This window comes from Symsagittifera roscoffensis, unplaced genomic scaffold (assembly GCF_963678635.1).
Source record: "Symsagittifera roscoffensis unplaced genomic scaffold, txSymRosc1.1 SCAFFOLD_196, whole genome shotgun sequence".
NCBI lineage: Eukaryota > Metazoa > Xenacoelomorpha > Acoela > Convolutidae > Symsagittifera > Symsagittifera roscoffensis.
The window spans coordinates 30,508-56,167 of NW_026970922.1; the positions used below are offsets into that span (position 1 = coordinate 30,508).

At 33.0% G+C, this 25,660-nt stretch overlaps 1 protein-coding gene across 2 annotated transcripts in view; it reads left to right on the forward strand.

Moving 5' to 3' along the window:
• LOC134856034 (substance-K receptor-like) overlaps positions 1–20,457 on the forward strand; it is a gene marked incomplete at its 5' end in the record, with an annotated part of 50,689 nt that extends 30,232 nt beyond the window's left edge. Inside the window, 5 exon segments of one of the 2 annotated variants that reach the window (XM_063872404.1) lie at positions 7,320–7,628; positions 14,006–14,228; positions 14,507–14,623; positions 15,546–15,622; positions 20,170–20,457. In XM_063872404.1, coding sequence (XP_063728474.1) covers positions 7,320–7,628; positions 14,006–14,228; positions 14,507–14,623; positions 15,546–15,622; positions 20,170–20,374 — 931 coding nt within the window. 2 annotated transcript variants of the gene reach the window in all.
• Positions 20,458–25,660: the final 5,203 nt, after the last annotated feature.

Sequence of the window (25,660 nt, forward strand, 5' to 3'; positions counted from 1 at the left end):
TTATTTGCCATAATTGGTTTGTTACAAGGAGCGAAATCTATACTTTTGTACTTTATATGGCGTGTGGGGGGATGATTTTCATTAAAAAAATTCACATTTTAGAACAAAAAATTTCTTTCATTTTATTTCGTTGAATTTTTTAATGTTATTACTGCTCCATAAACCTTAAAAGGCAGTCGGAACATTCAGGGCTTCGCCCTGATACGAGCAGTCTTGTCTAGTTTATAATCAGATTATACTTAGACTTTTTCACTCATCGAACAGTAGAGAAAATTGAAAATAAAATTATAATAGAAGTTTTTCAATTGAATTTTCGCGTTAATATTTGGCTTGAAAAGAAACTATGAGTATTACTAAAAGTATGTAAATGCTTTTTGCACAAAATATGAACTGTACTGAATTGTTCAATTTTATGTTAATTTTGCTAACAAAGTTGCATTGAAATGACCTCTTATGAAATTTTGCATAGAACTTCAATTTTCATCACAGCTTCAACCCTTGATTTCCCGTGTTGACCAAAAATGCTAATTGTACAAATTATATATATGAAAAAATGCTACTCATACACTTTTCATGCTATTTCATACCTACAAAAAATTTCATAAAAGCTCTCAGATTTCGGATTTTTCATTATGGAATATGAATGACTGAAAACTTGATTTTAATAAAATATATTTTCTCAAACTTTTTGGGTTGTGTTTGCAACGGAACACAAGTGGCAAAAGCGTGGCTCCTCAAAAGTAGAGTCTCCAAAGATTTGACCTTTTCGCAATTGCAAGTGCATCGAAAACGGTGTCTTAGTTTTATCTTGACCAAATGATATAATGAAAATTTTAAACTTTGGAAATCATTTTCTTTGGCGATTTTCCTTATTTGAATTTTTAGTTAATCTTGCATTGATCAAGGAATACCAAAACATGGCAAACAAAATCAACAGGAGCCTTAAGCGTTTTTGAAAAAAGTTATCCCGAGAAGAGGAAAAAAATCAACTTTTGTGCATCGAGGACTACGTTATGCACACAAACGACTAATTTTTACATGCAGAAAACTTTTTTAGAAAAAATTTGTTTGAGCACAAAAATCATTTCGCGATTGAAAACTTATCAAACTTTTTTGGGGTCTTTTCGATATAACTTTTTGCTGTCGACATCCAACAAACGCTGGTCTCGAAATTTCCATATATGGAAATTGTATGATAAGCATTTTGTTGATGACAAAAAGCTTTTCTAATTTATTTATAACGATACACCGAATTTTATGCCAAATCAAAAAAGTCTTTGAAAATTCGATGACTTCATAGTCGATTAAATTTGTATGATTAGTATTTTTTCATATCATAGACTTAGTTTATAGAATATAGAATTGTTTGATTAGCATTTTTGGTCTATGCGGGTCATTCCGGGTAGATTGTAGATAGTGTAAAATTAAGTAGATTGTTGTGATAACTCTCCTTGTGTATAGCTCTCTGTATCTCTGATGAAGATTTCTTTTGAATAAAAAACTTGCTCAATTTTTTTAAGAATCTGATGCAAAGATAGTGTAAAATTAAGTAGATTGTTGTGATAACTCTCCTTGTGTATAGCTCTCTGTATCTCTGATGAAGATTTCTTTTGAATAAAAAACTTGCTCAATTTTTTTAAGAATCTGATGCAAAGATTCTGATGCGTTTCAGCGTTTTTCAAAGTGCCATCCAAATTGATTTAAATCCAACTTTTAGGCAAAAAGAAATAATTTTCTCCATCATAAAAATCCGTTTGAATCCAAATTAAATCGATTTACAAAAGGAAGTGGGCTACAATAAATCAACTTCTACACTAATTTTTATCTGAATAAAATCGTTTTTAAACTCAAGTTTGTCATAAAATGGGAATGAAATAAAATATCAAAGGGTGGATGGAACCTTTGGTTGGTAAGGGGGTCCGTTCCCCGAAAAAATGGGCGTCCTTCTCGCAAACCCTTTTAGTAAATCTGCCCCTGCTTCTGTGCTACCCTTCAGCTTATTTTTTCAAAATAAGTTTAAGCGGACCTCCCAAAGCGCTCTGGTATAACCCTATGACACCAATTTTGAGTTTACCAGCCCAAAAACATTGGCGTTTCTTGAAATAATATGCAGAATGTTTTGTCTAAATAGTGTCTTTTTACAGTTTTTGGATATTAGATCCGCGATTGTGATAGTACACAACTGCAGCTTGAATATTTTTGTATCTCCTAGAAATAACGTGGGCTTTACAATTTACTTTTGCGGTAGTCTGGAATAACGGCACAACAATGTGAAAAATCATTGCGTTAAAATTGAGGCTTAATAAAAATAACGGAATATTTGTGCTCGGTGTGGTTTTTTTTCTTCAGACAAAATTCAACTTTTTAACTAGCCATGTTTGACAAAACTTTTTCATATCATTCGAAAGCTATTGTTGTCCTGAGCTTAAACTTGAAAAGATGTTTCACCTGTGATTATTTTTTGTAAAGTTATTTGCCATTTCGGCCAATTCGGGACTATTAACGCGCGGTATATTTCGGAACTATAAACGCGTAAGCGAGGTTTAATCTGTCTTAAAAATCGTTCCAAAATGGTTCAAGGAAGCTTATATGCCATAATTGATTTGTTAATAGGATAAAAACCTATCACTTTGTACTTAATATGACGTGAGGGGGATGTTTTCAAAACAAATCCTAAGTTTTTCAGATTTTTCTTACATTTAATTTTTTCATTTTATCGTTGCACCATAGACCTTAAAAGGCAGTCGGAACATTCAGGGCTTTGCCCTGATACGAACAGACTCGTCTATTTTTTGAAATGATTTCTCAACGCTCCAAACTGAGTTATTTTGCTCAGCGAAATTTTTTTCTGGCACTCCAAGACGTTTCTTCGGTGCCTAGATTTTTCACGTGTTACCTTTATTGGACGACCTCAAAGTCTCAAAGTGAATGCCATGCCTATAAGCTAAATACTCTTTCTTTAGCTCTAAAAATTTGAAAATGATAGCGAAATCTGGAACATGCTGAGAGTAAAGAAATGCAAATTTTGGCAAAATCTCATTAAATCCCCAGTTATGACCACCAACTCTGCCAAAGATGAGTTTTAATCGCAATTGAGCGGACACAAGCCACGATTTCCCAACAAGGGCGGATCTAAAAATTCTCTAATGAAAGAATCTGCCAATTTCAGCTCAGTTTTTTGCTCTTTAACTAATCCAGGACAGAATGACCTAAAAACGCAGCCAGTAGGTATAAATTGTTGTTTCACTTAATTAAATTTTTGTTGAATAAATTATAGAGGAAGAAGAGGATGTATTTTTGGAAACTATTATCTAGTTTCCGGTTGCGCACTTCGATTGAATTTCCAGTACTCAATAGAAAACAGGAAACTCCAAGATACTAATCCTACGATACACGTAAAGTTAAGATTATAATTAGCTTGTCTAGATGGCGAAATACCAAAACACGAAAATTTAGAAAATATAAAGTCCGCCCATGTAATGCTTTTTTCATGGTTTCAGAATAGCTTCCAAGCCCCCATCTTAGAACTTCATATAAGATTGTAGGAGATTTCTGCTATCTTACATCTTTCTTCTAAGATTTTTAAAAAATTGCCAAAAACATTTTGAATGTGTTTCTAAACCGTAATGGCTCTCGAAAAAAATTCTCCAATAAATTTTTCAGATAGTGGTTATAATTAAGTTCCGAAACGAAACATTTAAATGTTTTTTTTTTACTATATCTCTTTTTTCGAAATTAGCAAAAGCTATTTTCGTAAAGTTAGTTGCTTTCTCGGTAATCTCGTGAAACACAATGAGTATTTGGCTACGAAATATTAAACTCTGCGACAGAGGAGACTTTCGAAATTGATCATAAAGAATTTGTAGGAAAATTTTTTATCTTACAATTTTCTTGTAAGAAAAGGCAGTACTTTACAACACTCTAATAAGAAAAATTACCTATCTTGTAAAGTTCTTAGAGCCTAATTTTGTAAGAAATTGTAAGATTCTTATAAAAAAATTTCTACGATGGCAAGTTTTGGTCAACATGGAAAAGAATTAAAAATGAAACTTTTTATAAAACCTAATTGAATACGAAAAATGAATGAGAAATTTAGCGAGTCAAATAACTAACTTAAGAATAAATTGATTCAAAACAAAAGAAAATAGCTTACCGAAAAGAGTCTGAAAATTATAACCCATTATCACCGATGTAAATGGATTACATTTCTTTCAGGATGAATTAAATATAACTTGCATTACGAGGCCAAACTGGGCACTAGTTAAGTGCTCAATTTGGTGTGTGTAGTTCTCTGAAATCCAGAAGCAAGTAATTAAACATGTTTAAATTCTGTCGGAACGATCAAAGAAAATGAATGAACAGAAAAAAAAACAAACAGCGCATTCTTGCTGCGGAATGGGCTTAGAATTCACGAAACACACAACTTGGCCTCGTACCGTGAAATAATCAATCACAATCAATTTAGAACGGATTTTGTTTTGCTGCTGTTCAGTGATTATTTTCGATTTTTAGATATCCATAATATAAAAATCCTATAAAAACTATTATTATCCATAAGACTTTAATGCGGGTAGTCAAACTCAATTCTCGAGGTGTACATCACAGTAACTTGCCACAATCTGTATCTTAAAAACAAGAGAGAACATTAGAACATTTTCACACAGAACTATTCACTAAAACGGTAACTTTTTTTAATGGCTGGAAAACTTTTGAAAGTTTTAATGGCTGGAAAACTTTTGAAATTATCAGTGATTGAAAAAAATGTCTTTTTCTTGTAAGTTATAAAATTTTATAAACATATAATTATATTTTATCTTAGCATACGAAAAAAAAGGTTTATTTGTAATTTTTGGGTTTCTGTCTAAAATTCTCAGCCTGACTTCATCATAAATCTAAAAAGTCAAGTTTTGCATGCAATTTGTTTTTGTAAAATGTATATTTGAGCACAGCAGCAAGTTTGCGATCAAAAAAGGATAAAAAAAGTTTTTAACTCTGATTTGATTCAAATGTAAACTGGTATAATAAGCACTTTTTTGTTCACAAATGAATTTGTTTTTCGATGACAGAGTTAATTACATGTAACAAAAGCTGCAACCAGTTTGTTTTCTTTGAGTTTTAAATCAAGTAAAAAGATATTTTGTCAAACTATTTTTTTCTAAGAAAAGTGTATAATAAGCATTTTTCGATAAACTCAATATCAAAATTATATGGTAGGCATTTTTTTTGTATAGAATTTAATGGGGAGAGCAGTATCTACAATAGTTTTCATGCGTCCAAATTAAATTTCATGTTGCTTTATTTGAACCAGTTTGACTTCACTTTTGACATTAAAATTTTCGAAAGTTTTCACTCAGAGTTAATATGTTGCTAGCCTGACATAAAATTACGAGATTATTCAAATTATACAAAACAAGTATGTTTGTATCAGTGCAAAGCTCTGAATATCCGACTACACATCTACGGCCAAAGAACAAATCATCAAATCATAGTTTAAAGAATTATAGAATTTCAAAAAAAAATGAAATTTTCAGTTTCTTTTTGAAAATTTCCTGCTCCCCAAACCCTATGCAAACTGCAGAAGTTTGTGTAGTTATGTGTAAACACTGTATAGAATGATACAATGAGCGTCTAGCAACGTAATAATCTTTTCCAAAAACTTGCCTCAAAACAAATTGGGACCTGGAGCAGTAATAACATTTAAAAAAAATTTAATAAAATAAAATGAAATTTTTTTTCTTCTAAAATTTGAATTTTTTTTGAAAATTATCACCCCACACGCCATAATAAGCACAAAAGAATAGATTTTGCTCCTTGTAACAAAACAATTATGGCGAATAAGCTTCTTTTAACCAATTTGGAACGATTTCTAAGACGGATTAACTCTCCGCTTACGCGTTAATAGCGCGAAATATATCGCGTGTTAATTGTCCCAAATTGACCGAAATGGCAATCTTTAAACCCCCATAACTTTACGAAAAATGATCACAGGTGAAATATCTTTTCAAATTTAAGCTCAAGAAAACAATAGCTTTCGAATGATATAAAAAATTTCCGTCAAAAATGGCTAGTTAAAAAGTCGAAATTTGTCTGAAGAAAAACAAAACCCACCCCGAGCACAAATATTCCGTTACTTTCGTATCGAAAGTGGGAACAAAAAGAATAACTGGAATTGCGATAACTCTCGACAGAATTTGAGCATCAGAATTCCGGATATTTTTAACAATCCTGAAAAACTTCCTTTTTAGTCAAATTTAATTTAAATACTATTCAAAACTTCAAATTTAAAAAATAAGCAAAAATAATTTTACTTTCACTAGCATCACATTCAATTTAATCCGTCCGTGCTCTGGAAAAAATGATTCTTGATTCAAATTGACAAATTAAGTGGCGCTATAAAAACAAATATCTTTCAATTGCCAGCTGCTCAGACGTCAAACACGATACAAAGATAGAAGCCAAAAAGCTCAAATGTTTTTTCGACTTTGGGAAAATTTCTTGTTGTTCCGACTTTCGATACGAAAGTAACGGAATATTTGTGCTCGGGGTGGGTTTTTTTTTCTTCAGACAAACTTCGACTTTTTAACTAGCCATTTTTGACGGAAATTTTTTTATATCATTCAAAAGGTATTGTTGTCCTGAGCTCAAATTTGAAAAGATTTTTCACCTGTGATCTTTTTTCGTAAAATTATGGGGGTTTAAAGATTGCCATTTTGGCCAATTTGGGACAATTAACGCGCAATATATTTTGCGCTATTAACGCGTAAGCGGAGAGTTAATCAGTCTTACAATCGTTCCAAATTGGTTGAAAGAAGCTTATTTGCCATAATTGATTTGTTACAAGGAGCGAAATCTATCCTTTTGTACTTAATATGGCGTGTGGGGGGATAATTTTCATTAAAAATTTCAAATTTTAGAAAAAAAATTTTCAAATATATTTTGATACATTTAATTTTTTGATGTTATTACTGCTCCATAAAACCTTAAAAGGCAGTCGGAACATTCAGGGCTTCGCCCTGATACGAGCAGTCTTGTTGGTTTTCAAGTGCAGCTCACATTGAGACTAAGAAGAGCTTCATTTATAGCTAAATTAGTCTCCGATGAAGTTTCTTTAAGCTGCTTCAGTTTGCGTGAAAAAACCACACCCGAATACAAAGTAAATTTTCACCTTCGGCAGCATTAAAGCCAAACTGAGCTCAGTGTGGAAAAATCAAAAACCAAACGAGATAATTCAACCTATTGAGTAGATATTTGAAGCACAAAACACTTCGTTTTTGGCTTTCACAGGGGCCCAAACATCATTCTTGTATATTTGTTTCTAGGTACCAGTGGAGTCGATTTTTTCTTCTCTACACTTTCCCCTTGGCCATCATGTGCAAAATGTACTGGAGGATCAGATCGCAACTGTGGAACGAACGGGACGCCCAGATACTCTACCAGGGCAATGGATGTGGATCTGACAGACATAGCAACCACAGTGAGATGACACAAGTCAACACCGACAACATCAGTTGTGGCACGGGGGCGGGGTCTTTCAGAAGAAGTGACGGCCCTCACAATGACAAAGACAGCTGCACAAACTGCCCGAACTGCACAAGGTCAACCCGCTCAGTGGCCTTGAGTCCTAATTGGTACTCTTTATTTCCTGCACGTCAAAAACATTTTCAAGAGGAAGATCCCCGGTTGCACTACGTATCTGTCATTTTATGTTTCACGCTAGCAAAAAAAACAACCTTTTAGTCAGATTTTAGTGGTTAAAAAAGCCAACATTTTGATCAGATCTTCCCTCTTCTGTTTAATAAAAAGAGGGGCAAATAAATAAGTGTCAAGCGTCGTAGTGAAGATATTTCTATAGGGTGCATTGATTTTTATAAATGTTATCTTTTTCAATTAAGTGTCTTGAAATTTGCTCACGGTCATATGTATTCAAACTTCTCTTTTTTCCCTCTTTTTTCATTTATATTATTCCTCAACTCTATTTTTTAAAGTTATATTTGTCCCACATTGGTCAGGTACAGAGTAAACGACTAATTTTAGTTTGGAAAACAAATGTAATAACAATTTTGTGATTATTTAAAATACTTCGGAATGCAAATTCTGAATGCAAATATCCAGAATCAGTTTTCTTGTACGATAATAACCCCACTTAAAAGTTTCGTTGTCTTATCAGAACAATTACATGTAAGTTTTCTTGGGAACAAATTAGAAAAAAAAATACTATAAAACCATGTTTACGTGGTCAAACTGTGAACTGAATAGGCGCACAACATGGTATCTGTACGTCAGTGGAATCCTAAGACTCAAAACATGTTCCAAAATGTAAGCCACTTCCACTAATAAAGTTTCCGTGGATTCCGCGCACAAACACCTGTAAGTAATTTTGTCGTAACGTAAATTTCCCAAACAGCACCGCTTGACCTCGTAATGATTATTTTTTTCTACGGGGAAAAGAAAAGCTTGAAAAAACATTGCCACCCATTAACCAAAAAAAAACAAAAAAAAGCAATAAAATTTTTTTTTTGTAAACACATGATTCTTTTTGTCAAGGGAATGCAAAAAGCTTCCAAATCGGACGCAAATAATTTTTTTCTAGATTACACCTTGAACATTGAGAGCAAACATAATTGTTTTTGATCTTGATTACTAGTTTCATACTGGATATAAAATATTGCAAATTTTAACCTAGACCTTTGTTTGTGGGTAAACTGAACAAGACTGCTCGTATCAGGGCGAAGCCCTGATTGTTCCGACTGCTTTTTAAGAATTTATGGAGCAGTAATAAAATAAAAAAATTAAATGTAAAAAAATAAAGTGAAATTTTTTTTCTTAAGTTAGAAATTATTTATGAAAATCATCGCCCCAAACGCCATATAAAGTACAAAAGAATAGATTTCGCTCCTTGTAACAAATCAATTATGGCAAATAGGCGTCTTTCAACCAATTTGGAACAATTTTAAGACGGATTAACTCTCCGCTTACGCGTTAATAGCGCGAAATAAATCACGCGTTAATTGTCCCAAATTGGCCAAAATGCCAATCTTTAAACCCCCATAACTTTACGAAAAATGATCACAGGTGAGTGAAATATCTTTTCAAATTTGAGCTCAGGACAACAATACCTTTCCAATGATATACAAAAACTCCGTCAAAAATGGCTAGTTAAAAAGTCGAAATTTGTCTGAAGAAAAAAAAAACCCACCCCGAGCACAAATATTCCGTTACTTTCGTATCGAACAATAATCATAACAACCGTGATTCAAAAGTGAGGTATATTATATTATTATTGAGGTGTATTTATATTATTACAAATCTAAAAGATAAATCTCACAAATCTAAAAATCGTTACCCTAAAATTTATATCAAAATTTATATAAACAAAAAACTATAAAAAAAATTGCATGGTTTTTTGAAAATTATAGAAGCACAATTTTCAAAAACCTTAAATTTTTTTGAATTGTTTTTTGAAGCAAAGACTCCTGCATAGACCTTAAAAGGCATTTGGAATAGTCAAGGTTTTGACCGGGTACGGGCTTTCTTGTTTCTTAGCGGCGCCAGAAAAATCGACGCAGCTTATAAAAATTTGTAGTTAAAATGCCTGATTTTTCTTTTTTTTTCAGCGCGTTGCAAATGAGGCAAATTAATCCAATTTTGGCTCACTAGCTGAACCAAATAATGTCCTAACAGATGCGTACATAATTTTGTACTTCACCTTGGATGGATAGAGAAGAGTTTTGAAATGAAAAGTTTTCAAGCTTTGTACTATTGTTTTTTCTTATCCCTTCATCGGAAATCTAAGCCTAAATTTACTTCAATCACTCAAAATATTTTTGGAGTGGAAAGTCTAAGCCCTGGCCCTGATAAAAGCAGTCTAGATGAAAAAAAAAATACTCTAGGCCAATTTATTTATTGTTTTTGTCTTTTTGTTTATGTCACTGCAAACTTGAATTTATGTTCTGACTTTCCACACTTTCGAAGAAAATGACGGAATATTTGTGCTAGTGCTGTTTTTTTTCTTCACACACATTTTGTCTTTTAACTAGCCATTTTTGACGGAGTTGTTTTAAACCATCTGAAAGGTTTTGAGCTCAAATGTAGGAAGTATTTCATCAGGGATCATTTTTTCGTTAAGTAACGGGGCTTAAATGTTGCCATTTTGAACAATTTGGGACAATTAACGCGCAAATTATATCGCGCTATTTACGCGTAAGCGGAGATTTTATCCGTCTTAGAAACTGTTTCAAACTGAATAAAGCAGGTTATTTGCCATAATTGCTATGTTATTAGGAACGAAGTCTCTCAACTTGTACATAATATGGTTTGATTTGTAAAAGAACTCTCAAGATTTAATTTTTTAAATTCATCCTGGAAAATTCATCTTTTGTTATAAAGCGAACACAGCTTCATAAAGTTTTAAGGCTGTCAAAACATTCAAAGCTTTGCCCTGATACGAGCAGTCTTTTTTCTGTCTGCGCGGGATAAAAAATATTGCAGCAAAATTTATGACAATATCAGCATTTTTTTTCAGAAGGAAATTTTTCAAAACAACTTTAATAGCTGTTTATTTTCGATGAAATTTTCAAGAAGACCGTTTTTTAAGGTTTTTCTCAAAAACTGAACAAAAAAAACTTAAAGATGATTTTGCTTGCAAAAAAAGTTTTTTTTTTGCAAAAATTCATCACCCCCCTCGGTGAGCTCAAATTTCTGCACCGATTACTGAACACCACTGAGTAATAAAGAGTAAAATTCAACACCATAATGCGACTTGAGATCATTCTTCCTGATGGACAGTAATTCAATTTGAGTCTGTAATATGATACCAATTAGCCAAGCGTTAGACTTTTTTCACTAAAAACTAAAAACCAGCAGTGAGAACTTTTGTATTAAACCATTAAAACCATTAAAACTCGGATTTTATGTAACCAGTAAATGCACATAAATTTCAGTTTTGAAGAAGTTTTGTCCTTCAGCCGTTTTTAAATGGAGAATTCTGTTCTAATAACTGAAATTTTGAAAATAGTTTCACATTTTACTTTCCGATGGAAAAGCAGTTTGGACGAAAGTAAAAGACAGTCGCAGCGCTTTACCGTAGCGGTAAGGGGGTGGGGATGAGCAGGAGCAAGGAAGAAAACCTTAATGTGAATATTTAATCCTCCTAATTTGAGCTAATTTCATTGCAACCGTATCTTCTTATTCTATGTGCATAAAAGAGAGTTATAAGAATTTAAATCGAAAGCTTTCTTTTCGACTTATAAAAAAGTATTCTAAGTTTTCGCACATTTTTTCGTTAAATAGAGAACGCAAAAATCATGAATTAAAATATCAAAGTCAAGCTTTTGGATGAAAATGACCGATTGAGCGTATTTATATGACATTCCATCATTTGATGAAGTTTTATGCTCGATGAAACTTTCTTCAGACCAATTTTGACTTTTGAACTAAATATAAAAAATGGCTCGCCTTGCCTATTTCTAAAGAAATTTTAAAGTTGTTGTTTGTAAATTTCTAGGATTTTTAAAGGTGTAAATTGCAGAATTCCTTACATTACGAGGACAGATTGTGTTTTTGTGAATTCTGAGCGAATTTTGCAAGAAAAACGCTTCCTTAAAACTTTTTTTGGTCTTGTATTTCGTTTGATTTTACCGACTAAGTTTTTAACAGGTTTAAATACTTGTTTCTGGATTTCAGTGACTTACAGACAAACCAGAAAGTGCGCCTGTCCAGTACACCGTTTGGCCACAAAATGCAAGTTTTTTTAAAAATAATTTTCTCTCTAGACGATATATAAGTATAAGGTATATAGCTTTTACCAAAGTGCATATTCATGTATTAAGAGTCTACCAAGGTATTGACAAGACTGCCTGATGTTTATGATTTTGATTCAATGTCATTGAAAAAGCTTTTGAAAACATCACTTAAAAATAGATATTTCCAAAGAAAATGAAGAATTTTTTTTTTCTGGAATACTTCCTTTGCACGCTATACCAAGTACAAAGTGATGTTTCTTAGCATTCAGACGTGATTTGATTACACCAAATATCTTTACTAAATTCAATTTGGTACATTTTATGATCGGATAAAATAGTCTCTTACGCGTTAATAAGACAATTTTCTCGCGCGTTAATTGTTCCAAATAGGCCAAACTAATAATTTTCAAAATCCCTAATTTTTATACCAATGATCTCTTGTGAATAATCTTCTTAAGTTTGAACTTAATACAATAAAACTTTTCAGATCTTATAAATTTTGCCAAAAATCGCTAGTCAAACTGTAGAACTTGGTTAGTATAAAAAATACTCGAGCCGGATTTTCTTTTTACAAAAATCTTCCAAAGTTGGATTGTTAAGACCACATATTTGGTCTCAATTCAATTTGATCAATTTTGAAGAAGCTTACATAGCCGTTTACGCAAAAATAGCACAAAAAATTGATATGCCTAACTCAAAATTTATTTGAAGAAAAACACCAATCACATCCAGTACAACAAATACTATTTATTAGAATCAAAATTGGTCGTTCTTTTTTGAACTTTTACAGTATTTTTATTAAAAAATTTAAAAATAAAACATTTTTTGATGATATTTTTGAAAATATGATTTTTTTTGTTAAAAGCTTCGTCAGACAAGTTCAAACACGGTCAAAACATATAACTTTCAGGGCTTTGCACTGATACAAGCAGTCCTGCTATTCATGAAAAATACAATCAAGCGTGGAATATAAACTATCTCAAAAGTTGTTTTGGTATATAAAAGATTTTTATTGATGTAATTTTTTTTATAACTTTTCCTTTTTTAGTGATCGGAAAGGCATTGATCCTATAATTTTTCTGCAGGCGCCTTTGGCACCAATATATACTAATTTTGAGGGAAAAGCGCGCGCCAAAAAAACGCAATTTTTTGGTCAAAATTTTCCAAAAAAGTGCTTCAAAACGCCTTTGTGGCCTTTTTTTTTTTAATTTGCCTGCGAAAGTTTGTCCAAAATGGGGTCTTTATAGTGATTTGGGAGAGCTCAGAAAATCAATTTGTTCAACCTAAAAAAAGGTCGAACAATTTTTTGAATTTTTTTCGAAAATCCGACCCTCCTCGAAAAAATCCTTGATCTGCCCCTGGCTGCAACAAACAATTCTGGTTTCCTGCTGCTAATTAACAAATGGGAGATTAATTTTGGTAATTATGCGCGCTCTTCTGAAATAAATCAAGACCTAATTAAAATAACTCTGATTGTATAAGGACGAGTATCTCGCCTGCCTTTTCAGGTGTCAACAAATGTTTTTGAAGTCTCTATTTTTTTCTAAATAACTGCCCGCTTTATAATGTCTGTCCTAAAGTCTACTCTTTAATTCTTGATTTATAGTGAAACGTTTTAGTTTTTTTTTTACCTTCTCATTTAATCCAAATGTCAAAAAATTTCATTCGTATCGCTGATTTGTTTTTGAATTATGCTTAGCAGTATTTAGACAAACTCGTATTCCTACTCGTCATTCAGTAGACAAATACTGTATTAACCAATCAGAATTGAGACAAGGAAGAAATTAAATGATAATAATTATTTATTTCGTAAGTTTGCTTTCCCATCTCGATTCTGATTGGTTAGTATAGTATTTGTCTGCTTACTGACGAGTATGAAAACGCAGTTGTCTAAATACGGCCCGCGCTCCTTGAATTATGATGCGTACTCGATAGCCTTGGCATGTTTAGTCCTCAGAGTTTCACAAATATATTACTTGTAATTTTATGATTCAAATTTTATATTAATTTGGTTTTATTACTTTGATTTTTTAAATTAATCTAACTGTCAAACTGCATAACTTTTAGGCTATTTTGCATCACAACGTTTGCAAAACGTTGTCAAAACGTTTCAATTAAAAGAAAAGAGATGATAAATGACATAAAAAAAACTGACTTTTGAAATTTTTTGACACAAAAAAAAACATTTTTTTTTCTAAAAATTTCAAGCCAAATTATAAAAATCAGGAAATGAACAAATCGAAAAATGCTTTTGTAATGAACAGGTCGTTGACTAAATGTAGCAATGGTGGTGTACATCTGCCAGTCACCAGATCAACCCCCTGTTTCACCTCCCCCTCGGGAAGATATGCTTCTGCTGCTGGTATAGCTTCCTCTCCCTCTACTGTCGGATGTGGTCGCGGTGGATGCGATCAAGGAGGAGACACTGCTAGGTACAAAAAGGCACAGTTCAACAAAATACAACTGAAGATAAAGGCAAAGCGAAAGGTGAAATCAGTTCATTCTTATCCGTAGTATCATGTTTTTTAGTTTTCACTCTGCAATGTTCCTTGTTCACTTAGCATAGAAGGTTAATTCGCTGGTGATCTCGATTTATTGAGAAAGTTTTTTGTTTTGAATTATGTGTTTCATTTTCTCAAGAGCTCAGCTATCAGTAGGAGGTGTGTTATGTAATGGTTTCTGTTCTGTAAAATGAGTAATCTAATGAACCGTATTATTTAATGAGTGGTATTAGGCAATATTGTCTAATCGCAGAGTTGTTGCAGCTGGTGGTGATGTTGATGACGTTGGTGGCTGTGTTTGCATTCACGTGGATTTTCTTCCAGCTCGTGTTCCTCATCAACTTTTTCGATCGCTCCTTCTTCGGACACAGCGTACTCAAGGTAAGAAACAGACGGAAATTTTTTTCTCCTTCATAAGTGCTTGGACTTCATAAAAATCTTGTTGACCGCTTAGATTTTGTTACGACCACACTTCTAGAAAGAGAAATAGCGAGGGCTAGTATGGTTTTTCTCGCGCATTTTTGATTCGTGAGGCGGCCTGCAGAAAAATTTTCCGAGTTTCGAGAAAACCTAGTGTTAATATTAATGGGGGGGGGGGTTCCAGGCTATTTTATCACAGTGTAATCCTGCTAATTGACTAAGATCTGATCATCCCAATTTTATTTTATTGTTCCGACCATTTGAAAAATGGGGAGGAACTTTGTTTTTAGGTGTGTTTTACTTCGAGAAAAACCGGTTTTTGCCTAATTTCGGAAATTTATAGATTTCAAAAATTCAAGAAAGCTTCAAGATTTGTTGCAGCTGGTGCATGGTTGCAACATTTTTGATTTTTTAAATTCTTTTTTATTTTTGTAGTAATTTTTCTACGTATATTGTTTTTCAAATTCTTTACTTTACTATGACTGTCGAGTAGTTGTACGCTCTAGTTTTTTTTAGATCCTTTTATCACACCACGGACGCAGAAAAAAAACGACATTTCTTTGGAAGAAAATTTTTTTTGTTGAATTTTTTCTAAGACTATGGTCGGAATATTCTGTGCTACTTGCACAGTAAATGGCTATCCTTGCTTTTGCCTGTATCTTTGTTTCATCCACATTTTTTAAACCAGTTTTCCGAAGTTTCAATTTTTCCTAGAGCCCAAGTACTAAAGAGCCCAAGATTTTAAAAAAAAAAAAAAATAATTGAAATTTTTTAAAATCCTCTTCATTCAAATTTTAAAGTATCAGTATCAAGTAAGTTTTTGTGCCAGTTGCCAAGCTACATGCTAATCTTGTTCTTAGTATTCCTTTTCTCCTGTCTTCAGGTATACCTGTGTTCGTTCTGGCTGGCCATGAGCAACACCATGTACAACCCAATGGTATACTGCAGTCTCAACGCCACGTGAGTGCCCGCAACCTATCACCCAGTTCCTATGTCCAGCCCCTTTCACAATCCAGATTGAAGACCAATCTCCAGTTGCCCCCACCCCCCTCCTTAAATAAGCATCAACTTTATGGTGCAACTAGGGGTTGGAAAAAGTAGAGTATGATGATTAAAATATGTTTTTCAAGGCCTAATTAGGTTGCCTGGCAATTTTTGTAACAATAGAAAAACCAGGACATAAAAATTACTACAGGTGAGGGCGGGAGGGGGTCAAGCATTTATGGTCAAGGAATAGCAACATGAAGCAAGCTGCTGGAAACCATGTTTCGTTTCCATCTTTTTTGTCTTTTTCCTCGCTAATAAAAACTATCAAAACTATGCAAATTGTGCGATATTTTTTTAACTATGAGCTATTTCGGCCTTAATAACGGTCTACTTATGGTAGAGGAACGGATAAATGTAGACACCAGCGGATTTAGCGTTAGGGTGAAGGGGGGTTATCGCACGTTTTTTTTTCTCAAGGATTCGACCCCCTACCGACCTAGAGGGTCCCCCTTTTATACTTTTTCAAGATCCCCATTTTTGGTTGATGAAACCGAAGTTTTTTTAAAAGGCGCCTTCGAAGCCAATATATACTAAATTTGAGGGGAAGAGTGCACCAAAAAACACAAAAATTCAAGCAAAACTGTCCAAAAAGAAAGTGCCTGAAAACGCTTTTTGGCCTGTTTTTCAAAAATACGCCTGCTCCACAAAAAATTTGGCCAAAACAGGGTCTACGTGGTGATTTGGGAGAGATCAAAAAATTAATTTGGTCGACCTAAAAAAAGTTATTAAGAAGTAACCTTCTAGTCAAAGTTGAATTGAAATGATTCAGATTTTGTTAATTGAATTAATTGGAATAACTTTCACACTGCGTCTACCAAAGATTTGTTCTAAAAGGTGAACCAGTGAATAACGCTGCAATCCTCCAAAAAACAGACATCATCAGTCCTGAAAATGATTTTTGAGATCTCGAAAATAACTATGAGTGCCTTAAAAATTGTTACACTTTTTCTCGCCGCTACATTGTCTGAATATTTTTCCAATTTTTGAAGAACGTGACGGAGTATTTGGGCTCGGGCTGATTTTTTCTCTAGAACAAAACGGTTTTAAAGAACCGTTTTGGGGGACAATTTTTATGTCATTCGAAAGGTATTTTATTTCTTCCTTAAAAGTCTGTTGGCTGAAGTTTGTAAATTGTTTTACCTCTGATCAATTTCCGTAAAAATCTGGGGGCTTAAAGATTGCCATTTCGGTCAATTTGGGACAATTAGCGTGCAATTTATTTCGAGCGATAAACGCATGAGCGGCAATTTAAACTAGCTTTGAAATCTTACCATGGTTTGGATAGAAAATTTCGGGTGTGAAAATCGCGTTAACAAGGGCTAAGATTTTCATTTTGTCCTGGGCATTGCGCGGGTGTTAAAGCCTTTTCATTCGTAATTCGAACGACATAAAATTTCTCAAAAAGTGTCAAGAAAAACCGGTTTAAAATTTTTGATTTTTCATCGAGATTCGAGCTAGTGCGCAGGCTTACAATAGCTTATTTAGACTTAATTTAAGCCTCGAATAATTAGTTTTGCTTATATGGAATTAGTTTTTGGCATTTAAATCCTAATTTAGCTTTATCTTAATAATCAAAACTTCAAAATTAGGGAAAAAATTAAAAGTTTAAATAAAAAAGATTTTTGTTTTCGATTTTTTTTTTTTTTGCCATCAAAATTTGTTTTCTCATTTGCATCTTGTACAATGACTGACAAAAATGCTTGAGTTCTAGCTTTCGCTCCGATTCCTTCATCACACTACGCCGAAAAAACGACACTAATTTGAAAAAAAAAACAATTTTGTAAGTTTTAAGACTGGTCGGAACATTATGTGCTGCTTGCACAGTAAGTGGCTATCCTTGTTCCATTTTGTATACTTTTATAATTTTTTTCAATCGTATATTCGAAAAACTATTTCAAAGATACTGAAAGACAGTCGGAACACATTGAGGCCTTCGCCCTGATACGAGCAGCCTTTTTGAGCTGACTTTCCAAGAAAAGTACGGAATGTTTGCGCTCCGGGTTTTTTTTTCTCCAGATAAATTTTGATTTTTCACATAATAAGTTTGCAGCCTCTTTTCCAATCAGCCAAAACGTATTGTGCCTTAAGCTCAAATTTCAAAAAATATTTCACTTGTGATAGTTTTCCGTAAAGTGATGAAGGTTTAAAGATTAACGCGTGAAATGTTTAATGCTATTAAATCATAAGCGGAGGTTTAATTAGTCAAAAAAATTGTTCCAAATCGAATCAAGCATCCTACTTTGTCTAATAAATGCTTTGCTTTATGCGAAATGTATAACTTTTTACTTAACATTGCGTGGATTTGTGATGGTTTTCAAAAAAAATCTATCAAAAAATATTCCTTTTGTTAAATTTTTTTTGAAAATTTGGAAGCGAACACTACTTCGTAGAGCTTAGTTCTTCCCCCCCCCCTCACACAAACATAAATTTTATGGTGTAATGAACACCAACATGAATTTTATGGTGTTTTTATAAGGTTTTTATGAAGACTAAATATTCTGGTCATAACATAATTAGTCCGTATGTCAATTTTCATAACAATCGAACAATGTGAACAAAACTTTGTTTGTAACACTTCGCAGTTGGGGAAAAAAGAAAAAGAGCCTAGAGCTTTAACGGCAGTTGGAACATTCAACGCTTCGCCCTGACAAGAGTAGTTTAGTTTGGCTTTCAAAAAATCATTGAACATCTTACCTCAGTTTAGTTTCGTTACATGTTAAGCTGCTTGAATTTACTTGCGCCTTGACGTTTTAAAATTATGCAAAAAAGTCAATTTTAGAGCGTTGTAATTCAGTACCGAAGATCGAACTGTGTTTTGAATTGTTTAAATTAAATCATTTTCAAAATGCAAAAGGTAGTAAGCAGATGACAAAATTTTTCTAGAGTGTTGAGTTAGGAATAGGATGCGCTCATATCCAAACGTAGCAAAAATTATAGATATCAAAGAAAACTTATAAAGATTACAAAAACCAGTTTGGAAGATTGGCTCTTTGAGATAAACATTTTAAAATTGGGTGGGTAGGCTGTTGAAATTCGTCAAAAAGCTTAAATGTGAGAGATTGCAATTTCCAAGTACTCAAAAAACTATCAGAACAAGTCAATTAAAAGTGAACTATTTCTATGGAATCTTGTTGCTTTCATCTTATACAAACTTCTGGTTTGGATCTATGAAAGCTCTTAGTGTTCAACTCGTTGGTATTTTAGGTTAATGCTACAAAACATTTCCAGATGTCTATATTTTCTACTTCTCTTTTTTTATTGAGACGTCCCCCCTTTGGTACTTTTAAAGAAATCCATTTTTGGTCGACCGACCCTAAAATTTTTTAAAGGCGCCTTTGGCGCCATATATACTAATTTTGAGGGGGGAGCGCGCGCCGAAAAAACGCAATTTTTTGGTTAAAATTTTCCTAAAAACGCGTTTTTTTGGCTTGTTTTTTTTTCGAAATTTTGCCTGCAGTTGAAATTTTGAAATTTTGGCAAAACAGGGACTTTTAAGTGCTTGGGAGAGCTGGAAAATTAATTTTGTCGACGAAAAAAAAGGTAGACAAATTTTTCGAAAAATTTTTGGAAAATCTGCCCCCCCCTTCGAGAAAATTCTCAGTAATCACTTGTTCCCGATTAAATGTTTTTCTCTTTCTCTTCATTCTTCTGGCTTTCAAAGAACTGCTGAATATTTATTTATGCATGAGGCGGCTTTTTAATCAGTCAATTTTCCTTTTTTACCAAACATTTTTTGACGGAATTTTTTATACCATCTGAAAGACAATTTATCTGAAAATAACAATTAAAAGATATTTCACCTATGATCAGTTTTCACAAAAGTATGATAATTTGAACCTGGCGACAATACTTTAAATTGGGCTATTTAGTTCTAAATTAGGATATAATTTTTGTTCTATTAAAGCATAAGCAGTAACTAAATCCTTTAATTTGAACAAAAAAATATGCTCTATTTTATGCGTTATCACGCGCAAAATTGATCTTTGTTGGCAACTTTTCTTTATTGTACGAGGCCCATAGTGCCCTTGAAAAAGGTCGCGACCGGGAAATCGAATATAAATGAATAACAAGGAAATTAGTTAGGAAAATTTAGGCAGCGAAAATCCAAACAAATTGACTTTTTTTTCATTGAACTAAGAAGCGATGTTTTTTTAACTAGGATTTACATATGACATCATTTTTGTTTCTCAAAAGTTGGAAACTCAAAGTGCTATATGAGTAAGGGTTATCCTATCTCAAGATTCCGGTTTTGTTTTCCCCCCGGCTGCAAGTTTTCAGCAGTAAAATTATTGTTCACGTTGTCCAATTGTTATGAAAATTGACATACCGACTAATTAGGCCATGATAAACATATTTGGTCCTCATAACCAACCTTGTAAAACCACTCAATACACAAAAAAAATTGATGGCCGTGTGAGGTGTGGGGAAAAGAAAAAGTGTCAAGTTTTCTTTTTGTTTAGGTTCCGCAATGGGTTCAAGTACATTTTCCGCTGGCTGCCGTGCGTCAAGTTCCACGGTGAGACGCTGGGTCAAATGGGCGGCCCCAGTCAAGTGGTGATCCGCCAGAAGCAGATGCAGAGAAACCGAATTGGAAGAAGGGGAAGGGCAGAGGACACTTTTAACACTAACTGCAACATGCATCGAATCCCACAAAGCAACTTGTGACTAAAATAAAGACATCTGTGTGCGCGAAATGCTACCGTCTCTCCCTCCCCAGAAAGGCCCCCGCCTACCCACCTTCACGTTTAACTCCCTCTCTAAATTTTTGTGTTTCGCGCTCAATTAAATTGGGCATCATCAAAAATACATAGAAAAAAAATAATTTAAATGTAGAAAAAAGCAAGCAAATGCATATGATATTTATGCCGCGATAAACATGAATGATGGCTGAAGTGTCTTATAAAGCTCAAAATAAATAGGTTGTTTTTAGATACGAAAACAAGTGTGATTAAAGGTAGGAAGTTAGGAGGAGGAAGGGTGGGGGTGTCGCTACTTTTAATAAAATAATATCTCGATGTTCTACAGAGTTTTACTTGTATAACTATACCTTGAGTTTTTGTTTTCCGTTTTAATATTTTTTAATATAAAGTGATATATTCATGTGTTTAAACTATTATGTGCCAACCCAACCGTCTTATCTACAAGATAAAAACTTTATTTCCCTCATCAATTGTTGTAGAATATAACTGATTTTCCTTCAAACTAATAACACCTCACCTTAACAATGTCTCAAATTTATATCGATTTCTCTCAAAACCGTAAAAAATGATGTTAACTAATACCAGTAGCGGATTTGGGAGAGCTCTGAAAAAAATTTGGTCAATCTAAAAAAGGGTAAACAAAGCTTTTGAAATGCGCCCCCCTCGAGAAATCCTAGATTCTCCACTGACTAAAATCAATCACGAGCCAAATATTTCTACATCTACTATCATTCGTTTAATAGTTGATTAGGGATTTTTTTTTAATTTTGAGTTTTTTATATTTGGTTGGCCAATTTGATATTGGAAATGCGAGCCATTTTTTTTTAACTTGAGGGTTTGTTGGTCAAATTTTAACTCGTACAAGGTGTTGGTGTTGCGTCGAACTCCACGGGAAAACGCGATTCCCCGAAACTCCGCTTTTGAGAAATTTCGCTTTTGAGACTTGGCGTGGTAGGCTTTGGATCAAAAAAAGTACCATGCCCATAAGGTATAAAGTCTAAATATCTCTGTCTATATGGGTTTAGATGTTATTCAGTTAAATTGGCTTGCTTGTAGTCTATATACTTATTCCCTAAAATTCAATTGTAGTAAAGCAACACTTTTCAATTGCAGTAAATTGAGTCTTTTCAATTTAGCGAGGCTTTTTATCTGACCATTGAACTCATTACCAATTACGCAGTTTCGCAGCTAAAATAAAATACTTTCTTAATATTAATGTTAGTGAGTCTCTTGTTTAAACGAATAGCAAAGATGGTCAGGTCATCTAAAGCAATAATAGTTTTGACTACCTATAATTTGATCGAAATATGTAAAATTTGGCTTTGTTTCTCAATGCATTGTAAAGCTATCTTAAAAGACGGACAAGACTTCTCGTAACAAGTCAAAGCCCTAAGTACTCCGATTCCCTTTGATGACCATGAAAATCTTTTCGCTGGAAAAAACGATGGAAAATGCAATTGAAATTGAGATTTTTTCAGATTTTTTCAAAAGTTTCATCAAATTATACCCCAACACCTCAATAGCAAAATCACAATGAAGATGGTCATAATATTTTTTTTACCAATAGTAATAGGAAAAATCACAATGTAGATGGTCATAATAATTTTTTTAACCAGTCTGGGCTGTAATAGGAAAGACCCGTTAAGTACAAAGTGACGCATATAATGTCGTGTAACGTATCAAAAGTCAAAAAAGTATGGCCTCAATTGAATTTAGAATGATTTAATTCGCCGCTTGCTCGTTATAAGAATACAATATACCACGCGTTAAAAGATGTTTTCAAACCTCCTTTATGAAAAACGCAAGACAACGGTATTGTCAGGATGCTTAGCTAGAGAGTCGAACTTAGTTCGAGCAAGGAAAGCCAAACCAAACATAAGTATTCAGTCATTTTCTTCAAAATTTGTTGCGAAAAGATCAAACGAACTTCATCAATAATAAAAAAATAATCTCAGGTAAAACATATTTTTTAAATTTTCAACTCAAGTCATCATTAGCTTTCAAAAATTGTTTTGCTCATTTAAAAACTGTTAGCTAGACATAATGGAAGGAGAGTATCCCACACAGGTTTACCATATAATTTCCAGTAAAAAGAGAATTTTCTGTTTATTCAGTTCCTTTCATTTTTATGCGTACATAAACTCATTTGAAATTTCTGTCATAAAAATTAGCTCATTCATCAAAAATTTAAGATAGCATGTTTTCTAAATATCAAAAATAGGTTGCTAAGTATTTCGCGTCAATAAATTACTTTTTGTTTAAAAGATAACCAGAAAATTCAAAGATTTTCTCAAATAACTTATTTTTTTGGTTAAGTGGTAATATTCTCACGTAGAAAAACCTTTTGAAACTTGGTTAAATAAATTAAAAATAGTAGTTTTTTTTGAATGGCTAGAAATGCTTTACTCTCCAAATATGGTAAATTAGTATCCTGGTCTTTTTTCATTTTGATAAATTGCAGTTTATTTTAGCATATAAAAGCAGAAAATATTACAAAACTGCTTGTATCAGGGCGAAACACTGAATGTTCCGACTGCCTTTTAAGGTTTCATGGAGCAGTAATAGCATCAAAAAATTAAATGTAATAAAACAAATTGAATTTTTTTTTTCTAAAATTTGAAATTTTTTAATGAAAATCATCCCCCCACACGCCATTAAAAAGTACAAAAGGATAGATTTCGCTCCTTGTAACAAATCAATATTGGCAAATAAGTTTTGTTAAGCCAATTTGGAACGACTTCTAAGACGGATTAACTCTCGGCTTACGCGTTTAAAGCGCGAAATATATAGTGCGTTAATTGTCCCAAATTGGCCAAAATGGCAATCTTTAAACCCCCATAATTTTATGAAAAATGATCACAGGTGAAGTATCTTTTCAAGTTTGAGCTCAAGACAACAATACTTTTCGAATGATATAAAAAAATTCCGTAAAAAATGGCTAGATAAAAAGTAGAAATTTGTCTGAAGAAAAAAAACTCCACCCCGAGCACAAATATTCCGTTAGTTTCGTATCGAAAGTCGGAACAAAAACCGCTGTAACATATAAAATTCACTTTCGACCCAATTGAATTAATAAAAATGTTCTAGAGTTTTTATTTTGGAATTTTTACGACAAATTTTTCTCATATTGGAATTAAGTGATAAGCAGTTTTTCCATACACTTCACGTATGAAATAGCTGGATAGGCATTCTTTTCATGGAATTGTTTGATAGTCATTGTTCTGACCATTGAAAATCGGGAGGAACTTTGTATTCGGTTGTGTTTCAGTTTTTTTTTTGTTTTTCGCGCTAAATCAGGTACCACGAATAATAATCAGACTAGATTCCGGGCGATATCTCTTAATAAAACCTTATCAGTTGTGATTCGAATGATTTTAAAGTTTTCTTGGAAGAATTCCCAGTGGCGAGAAAAACCGGTTTAAATTTTTCAGTTTTTCGTCTGAGTTCGACCAAATGAAGTGAAAATAACTTGTTGAATTGTTTATTTAGGCTCAAAAATCTTGACGCTTTCCATTGGAAACTAGTTTTCATAGCTATATTTGGCACGTCCCTGGCAAGAAATTTTGTTTTAATTTTCAAAAATATTGTTAAAAAATTGAAAAAAAAAACGATTTGTTTTTGCTTTTTTGTTATTAATTTTTTTTGAAGACAGCTGGCGTCAATTATAACTAATTTACTTGCTTTTTACGCAAGTGTATAGCTTTATCATCACTCCACGAAACTAATTTGAAGAACTTAATAATTTCAAGAACTTTTTTTTGGAGTTTTTATGAATATGGTTGGATCATTCTGTACTACCTTCTCAGCACCGGGCTATCCTTATTCTTTTTATGGAATTTTCGCGCATGAAAGTCAACCCGGGTAAATAATCCTTTAATTTGTCAGAATCTGTAAACAAAATTAAATGTCTTACATTAGAAATGTTTTCCCTAGAACTGTAATAATGTTCAGGTTAAGCAAAACTCAGTATCGGAACTGCAGATATGGGCTCACTCATTTCTGATATCATTTTTTTCCCAAAACGCTGAAACTTTAGTTGTTTAAATAGAAAGTTTATATTTAATTTATGGAAGCAGTTAGCTCGCGAAATGTTTTCCCTAGAATTGTAATAATGTCAGGTTAAACAAAACTCAAAATCGGAACTGCCGATCTGGGCTCACTAATTTCTGATATCAATTTTTTTTCAAAACGCTGAAACTTTAGTTTTCTAAAAGAGAAAAGTTATTGTTCCGACTTTCGATACAAAAGTAACGGAATATTTGTGCTCGGGGTGGGTTTTTTTTTCTTCAGAAAAATTTCGACTTTTTAACTAGCCATTTTCTTGCGGAATTTTTTTAAATATCATTCGAAAGCTATTGTTGTCCTGAGCATGAATTTGAAAAGATATTTTACCTGTGATCATTTTTCATAAAGTTACGGGGGTTTAAAGACTGCCATTTTGGCCAATTTGGGACAATTAACGCGCGATAAATTTCGCGCTATTAACGCGTAAGCGGAGATTTAATCCGTCCTAGAAATCGGTCCAAATTGGTTCAATGATGATTTTATGCCATAACTGATTTGTTAATAGGCGCAAAGTTTATCACTTTATACTTAATATGACGTGTGGGGGATGTTTTTACATAAAATCTCAAATTTTTTCAAAATTTTTTTTTAATTATTTTTACTAAAACATTGAAATTTTTCATTTTATTAATGCTCCATAGACCTTAAAAGGCAGTCGGAACATTCAGGGCTTCGCCCTGATACGAGCAGTCTTGTATTTGATTTATGGAAGCAGTTAGCTCGCGAATTCGCGTTGAGGTCTGGGTGCAAGTTTTGCCTTGATTGCAACTGGGTAATTTTCAGCCAATCAGAATCCAGGGAGGTTGATGAAAATACTTGGAAGGTCTGTTTGGAAGGCGAGTCCTTTTTTGAATAAAATATCCGCCGAAAAGAGTTGCTGTCTGCTATGATTATTATTCTTTTTGTAATTGCTATAATTTCGAACTCAAATATTAGTTTTGGTAATAACACGGGTTGAGCTCTTAGTTATAATTATCGATAAAAATTGCTTACCCACTCTTAGTAAAATTTTCATCGATTTTTCCGTGCTATTTCATAGCTAAATTAATTCGCGCTTGTTTATTGAAGAACTTTGATAGCGTAGCAATAATTCATCGATGAGTTGACAATTAAAAAGTTTTAATGAAACTGAGCTAAACTAGCGATGCAAAATCGCTAATTTATCGCTGAAAAACATAACTTTTAA